The following is a 7,396-nucleotide window of genomic DNA, read 5'->3' on the forward strand; positions in this document are numbered from 1 at the left end:
TGTTTGTTAAACGTCGTTTTTCAACGGGTTGGAGAGAGGACCAAATTCAATTTAAATAAAGTTATCAATAGGCACCTCTTCAACAGAAGCCATCCATCAAAGCATGTAAAGAGTTGTGTCTATTCATTTATGCCTTTAATAACCAACACAATTAATTATAACATGAAATAATTATTAAACCGTCATTAATAAATCATATCGGACACATTTTTTTTCTTTTTTACAGGCACGGGACGAAGCATAATTGCACCAAAGTGGGACTCTATTATCTCAGCATCTCCTACTTAGGACAACTTTAGGGACCACGCCCCGTCTTCCGGCAGATGCGGCCTTTCATGAGACATGTAAGCGCAGGCAGCTTGCGTAGAGTCCATGCTAAAAAATTACGGATAAGGTCAAAGTTACGAAGCTTTTGATGAAGATAAACATAATGTTGACAAAGGTCACGGGATTTCTCAATAACAAGCATTGAGTCTCGCAAATAACGTGAAAAAAAAAAACGCAGGTGGCGAATTTATGTTTGGTTGTAGTGGCGGTTAATGGTGATATTCACTTTTAAGTGCTAAATAATGACAAAAGCCCATAAGATTCATTTAAATTATTCAAGTTATTGTTATAATTTCGATTTTTAGTCGATTTTTAGGTCGACAGACCAAAAGAGAAGCCCCAGCACCCTCAAAGAATAGTATAGATATGTTAGATGATTCGGTTGCAATTTGCGCAAATCATCGACCCGATGGTTGAACAAGTTGAATCGATTGATTCGAGAACTGGTAGTTAGGTTGGTTTTTTTTTTTTTTACTGGTCCAGATTTAAAAACACCACTATGAATATCGATCATCGGATCGTATGAATCTCAAATGGAGCCCACACAATCTAGCAAGCCCAAACAAACCGGATTGAATCGTTCCGGATTTAAATAAAGCTATCAATAGGCACCTCTTCAATAGACGCCTTTGACAAAAAAAAAAAAAACAGACGACATCCATCAAAGCATGTGAAGAGTTGTGTCTATTCATTTATGCCTTTAATAACCAACACAATTAATTATAACATGAAATAATTATGAAACCGTCATTAATAAATCATATCGGACACATTTTATTTTTTTTACAAGCACAGGACGAAGCATAATTGCACCAAAGTGGGACTCTATTATCTCAGCATTTCCTACTTAGGACAACTTTAGGGACCACGCCCGTCTTCCGGCAGATGCGGCCTTTCAGGAGACATGTAAGCACAGGCAGCTTGCATGCAGCAGCAAAAAAAGGTACGAAATGGAGCCAAAATTCGTGGAGTCCATGCAAAAAAATACAGATGAGGTCAGAGTTTCAAAGCTTTTGATGAAAGATAAACATAATCTTGACAAAGGTCACGGGATTTCCCAATAATTTTGATTTTTAGTCAATTTAGGTCGACAGACCAAAAGAGAAGCCTCGGCACTCTTAAAGAATAGTATAGATATGTTAGACGATTGGGTTGCAATTTGTGCAAATCATCAAGTTGGTGGTTGAACGGGTTGAGTCGATTGATTTGAGAACTGGAAGTTAGATTGATTTTTTTTTTTCTTTTATCGGTCCACTTTTAAAAACACCACTATGAATATCGATCAACGGATCATATGAATCTCAAATGGAGCCCACACAATCTAGCAAGCCCAAACGAACCGGATTGAATCGTCCCGGGCAGAGAAACTTGTCGGTCGGACATTTGCGCGAATGGCAAGGAGTAGACGCAAATTAAGAGTAAATCGCAAATAATCCAAAGTCGATTTGAGTATGTTTTATTTATGCCATAACCAAGGCTTTTACTAAGCACATACATTTTGTGCCATAGCCAAGGCTTTTACTAAGCACATACATCCATTGACCAGGTATGGACTCAAGCTAGGTAGCGTACTTAGCCTTGTAGTCATTCCAGAGCTGGTCAACGCTCTTGCCTAGGAGCTCAACAAAGTAGCCATTGCTATAACCAGTCCTCATCTTCTTGTTCAGTTCGGCCACGAACCCATTCCTGAGGCTCTCGCAGTAGTCAAGAAAACGTGCCGTCACGTCGTAACCCTGGTCCCATCTATTGCCCTGGCCTGGCGCCGCCCAGTGGGCCGGCACGTACCCCGACCGGAGCCTCACGAAATCCGCGATCCCCTGAACGAGCCCGCGGGGGGCCTGCCCGGCTCCATCCCACTGCCACACGCACGCCATCGCGTAGTACAGGAGCCCTGTGAACTCTGCCTTCGCGACCCCTGAGAAGCGCTCGAGGTACGAGGCGCTCAGGTAGATCTCGCCGTTGCTCGTGTGAGCCAGGTCGTTCATGTTCTCCAAGATCAGGCTCACTCTTGTGATGCTCTTGCGATCGTCATGGGCCTCCTGACGGAAGAGCCTCCAAACGAAATCCATGGATTCCATCATGGTCTGCAAGCTGTACGGGAACCCGATGTTATTATCGAAACGGATGCCGCCAGGAGTGCCGCTGGCTACGTTCTTCAAGGTGTACTCCATCGCAGAGGATTGCAAGGAAGCCATAGGATCACGAGCGTAGCAAGGATGAACTTAGACACCTGGTAGTTGTTTTGGGGATAGAGAATGGTGTTGAACTAATTGGGCTATTTATAGAGGACAATGAAGCGTTTGATAAATATAAAATTTATTTTCGAATTTGAGCACGTTTGTCATGGTTTCTGAATTTGGATGTTGATGGCCTTGATTTAGGGTGGTCCCCTGAAGAAGAAGAATAAAAACCAATCGGCGGAGCGCGATTCATTGTGGGCACCAGAAAAGGAGAAAGAAGATGAAGATTTCTGCAGAACTATTCATGAGTATTTCACTATTCATAAATGGTAAAAAGAAGAGGAAGCCTCGTCCATCAGTTGCTCCTTTTTCACTTTGTGTCAGATTTGTTGCAACGTTTGGGGACTTTAGTGCTACGCATGGATTGCATTAAACTTAGTTTTTGACCTTTTTTTTTTTTGTTCATTGGATGTTGTCTTCGGAAGGGATTCATTGTTTATGTATCCATCATAAGCCACAGAAACAAATGATGAGCTTCAGTTGTACCGCGAAGTATTTTGCATTCCAATAAAAAGAATTATTTCCTCCTATCTTTATTTTGTCCCATTGGTCTAAATTTCCAAAAGTCGTATTATTATTTTGATTCCAACATTTGATATCGTAGCTAGAAATATCATCTATTAGTTCCGTTCAATTGCAACTTCCAAAGTTGAACGGAAAGAATTTCAGTAACTAGTTCGCCCGGATGAAGATTCTTTTTAAATCGCAAGATTCGTGGAATCTAGTTGAAAATGGCTACAACGAAGTGGCCGATGCTGAAGCATTCGAGGCTTTAAGAAAGGAGGAGAAAGAATCTTTGGCAGAGTCACGGAAGAAGGATGAGAAAGCATTATATGCAATCTTTCAAGCTATGAAGGAAACGATATTTGAAAATATATCAAGTGCGGAGACCACAAAAGTAACGTGGGATATTTTACAAAAATCCTACAAATGCGACGATTGTGTCCTACAGGTACGGCTACAAACACTTCGAGGTGACTTCGAGTCTTTACTCATGAATGACTCTAAATCAATATGGGTATATTTCGATCGTGTGCAAGCCATCGTTAGCCAATTCGGAGTTAATAGTGAAGAACTCCACGATGTACGTGTTGTAGAAAAAATCTTGAGGTCTTTGACTGAAAGATTTGACTACGTCATCACCGCGATCGAGGAAGGGCAAGATGTGTCAACCTTGACGCTGGAGCAGTTGATGGGTTTATTGTACTTGCATGAGCAAAAAATGAATCAAAAGTCTGTTGGTTCAGTTCCCGAGCAAGCATTGCAAAGTCAAGTCGCTCCATCAAGTCAAGAAAGCTATCAAGGCAATCCACGTTGCGGAGGAGCCCGAGGTAGAAGTGGAAATTCAAATTTCACTGAAAAATTTAAAACACGTGACAAATCAAAAGTCAAGTGTTTTAAGTGCAACAAATTCGGACATTACAAATCACAAGTCAAGTGTCAGCTTTGCTGAAATATCCGTTCGCCTCACCACCGACCGACACCGAAGTGCCTGAGAGCACGGGTATGAAGTCGTGCTCCAATCTTCAGTAACAAGTATTGGGATTTTCTCAAATGTGAGAGGGAAGTTAAAGATTTATATATGATAATTGCCGGTCGGCCTTCATTTTAGTTTGCAAAAATGGCGGTCTCTTTAGTCTCAACTTCTGCTTCCAATTTTCCTCGGCGTCCATCTGGTGGGCGAAGACAGTATACTCAAGACAAGGAGATACAGAACATTTCATGACAATTTTGGTTGTGGCAAAGTCATTGATAATGGCAAAAGGACTCTTTTTAGTGTCAAAATTTATGTACGGAGAGATCACTTTGTTGACAAAAGTTTCAACCGGGTCAAAATTTAAGTACAACAAAAGTGTCATTTTCCCCATTCACATCATAAATCTCTTTAGATAAAGTAAATCCTCCACACCCTCAGCATCATCAATCCTTCCCTCCACATCTTTATTCTGGTTTTTGCGCAATATCATTTAAACTTTTAAGACATTCTCAGTTCGTGACGAAGTGATTGTAGAGGACTCTAGGTACGATAATAAGTCAATAGCCAGACAACTTATTACCCAATTTTTATCCAATCTTCTATGGTCACTTGAGGAGTGGATCCCCTATTGTACCTTGTCAAGCCCAAATTCAATGTCGGAAATTTATGCGCAAGCGTCATACCACACAAACAATTAAAAAAAATTCAATAGTAGTCATTCATATAGGATGAAAATTTGTGTTGGAATTACAAGAAATCTGCGTTGAATGACAGAAAAAAAAAATTACAAAGAAAATTTTCAGAAAATAAAGAAAATCAGATTCCTTAAGGATGGGACCTGACTCCTCGAAGCATTGTGGAAAATTGCACTGCGCTGCGTGTACAGGAGATTTTACTGCACATTGACTTTCCACGGTATAAGTGAATTTCAAATACTATATTTTATTGGAAGTTGTATTAAACTCTTATTTTTCAGTTCTTCATTTGACTTTGAAGACATAGATGAGGGAATACATAATTTTTCCTTTTAATTCTAATAGGTTACGGAGTCCTATTTATAGGAGAAGTGTGCAAAAAAATAGAAAAGGAAATGTACAACTAATAAGGAAAGATATAACTATTCCTCCTAATTAGGGTAATCTAATATCTACACATTTAATGCTAATCTAACAGCTAGCTAATTAGACTACTAGCATATATGGAAAACCAATCTAATTAGGCAGCTAGCATATACAAAAAATCAATCTGGCCGTTCAAGTTCAACACTCTCCCTCAAGTTGGCTCGAAGATATCCTTCAAACAATGGAAAACATTTTCCTATTCATTTTCATGTTGCAGCCAAACACCAAAAAAATATAGTCATTTTTCAGGAAAATAACTTTGTGGAAAATATTTTCCAGAAATATTATATCTTCCGCGAAACAAACGAAGCCTTCTTGGGATTTCTAGTATCAATGAAGAATTCTTCCATGGTGTCATCAATGTATTCTTCGTCATTTTACAAACTCTATTTATCAAAATATCTTATAGAAAATATTTATATATGTATCAAATAAATTTTTGCACTTATCAAATCATCGTCCTTGGCTCTGGCCCATCAAACTATAATAAGAATGAAGAAGGAGAGACACGCGGTAGATGATACGCATAGAGATGTTTTATACAGGAGCAAATGGTTCTTTTATTTTTTATTTTTTTTGTTGATCAATATCTTTCAATTTTTTATCCTATATTTTTTTTTTTCAGTATAGAACTTTTTATATCATGGATACACCTTTTCATCTAAATTTTTTACTATATCCGTAATCAACGGAAAAATAGCTTCTATTGCAGCACTACGATTTGTGTACGTGTATGCTGACTATTTGATTATGTCAGGCTATTTCAATTTGGCGTAGATGTGTAAGCATATTTTACAATATGAGTAAAACTATTTTTGTCTTGGGCTGATCGATCTAATTAAGACGGTTGTTTTTTTAAGAAAATTTGCTGATGATAGTCGTAAAACAATCAGCACAAACTGGGGACTAAATATATTATTGTGTATGGTCGTGATGCTTTTTAATTCCTATTCTACTAGGCATCATAAACTTGAATAAAAAGATATTCTTTACTTGAATAATACTAGCATCCTCGTATATAAAGTCATACTGCCATCTAGCATCCGTAGTGTATATGTATGTAAGTATACGTGTAATCCCGTCACCATACATATACTTACACACATATACACCTATATTAACGGATCTCATTAATGAGGTGTAATCAGTCAATGAAATTGAATTTTTCCAAGAAATATTCAAGTGAGGTTCTGAGAAATAAATAATGATTTTATAAAAGAAAAAAAAAAGGCATCTTCTATGAACCTTCAACTTCTTCCAATTCAATTGTATAAGCATTTTTCCTTTTTTTGTCATAGTTATATGTAATTCAAAACCTATGCATTGTCACGAGATTAATAGATAGATGGGTCTTTGATATCGATGGAGTGTCTACAACTCTTTGAGCACCCAACTAATCTCCATCCGGTGCAATGGTCCCTCCATCCCACACACCGGATAAGTACAACTTAGTTTTCTTGGAATAAAACTGATTTAATTTGAAGTGAAATCTCTAGATCTTTAAAGCCCCGTTTCAATCTACACTAGTCTTTGACCCACAAAAAAGAAATGGAAGAAGATAATAATAATAATAATAATAATAATAATAATAATAATAATAAACAGGAGACCACCAGACTCAGTGAGGATTCTTTATTTTCTTCCGTAGCTAATATAAGTGATGAATATGGAAAAAATCTCTACCGTTCAAACTCGAGACACAACTTTAACGGAAACAAAGCCGAATGGACCCTCTGCATACGAGGCCATGGCAGCTGTGGGCTCAATGACATTACAAGGGAAGGATAAGTCTCCACTGAATTAGTTGAACATGGCAAGCCAAAAAAAAAGATGACAAAGAACGTGAAACATCATTCAAGGACGGGCATGGACCACATTTGCTTATGGTCCCTAATAATTCTTTGGCTAGTACCGAATGTGGACTCCGACGGTCCAGTCGATGCCGATGGAGCGAGCACGTCACCATCCACCATGGAAAGAATAAAAAAAACGTGACACGATATATATCAAGTCGAGCTCCCGTCTGCAGCGGGCGGTTGGCATAAAGGAAAGCTTTTAATAAATGCCGAGTGGACCACCGATAGCCAGAAGGCGAAACTCAACTCCACCCTGTTTAACTCTAAGCATCACTTTGTTCTGCTTTCCTCCTCGTCCTCTGCGTTGTATAGCTTAAACCTGATTGATCCTTCAAGCACGTGTGCATTTTTGCCAACATGCTGTGCACAATGCCA

General features: G+C 38.7%; 1 protein-coding gene across 1 annotated transcript; it reads right to left on the bottom strand.

Annotated features, from left to right (window-relative positions):
- Nucleotides 1-1,842: 1,842 nt before the first annotated feature.
- LOC115731386 lies at nt 1,843-2,567 on the bottom strand. Its single transcript, XM_030662048.2, has one exon. The coding sequence runs from the start codon at nt 2,520-2,522 to the stop codon at nt 1,887-1,889; it is 636 nt and encodes a 211-aa protein (XP_030517908.2). The 5' UTR covers nt 2,523-2,567; the 3' UTR covers nt 1,843-1,886.
- Nucleotides 2,568-7,396: the final 4,829 nt, after the last annotated feature.

Source organism: Rhodamnia argentea, chromosome 5 (assembly GCF_020921035.1).
Source record: "Rhodamnia argentea isolate NSW1041297 chromosome 5, ASM2092103v1, whole genome shotgun sequence".
Classification (NCBI taxonomy): Eukaryota; Viridiplantae; Streptophyta; class Magnoliopsida; order Myrtales; family Myrtaceae; genus Rhodamnia; species Rhodamnia argentea.

What these genes read in the sequence shown, in the direction of transcription:
- LOC115731386 (XM_030662048.2), bottom strand. Translation starts at nt 2,522, where the DNA reads ATGGCTTCCTTGCAATCCTCTGCGATGGAGTACACCTTGAAGAACGTA.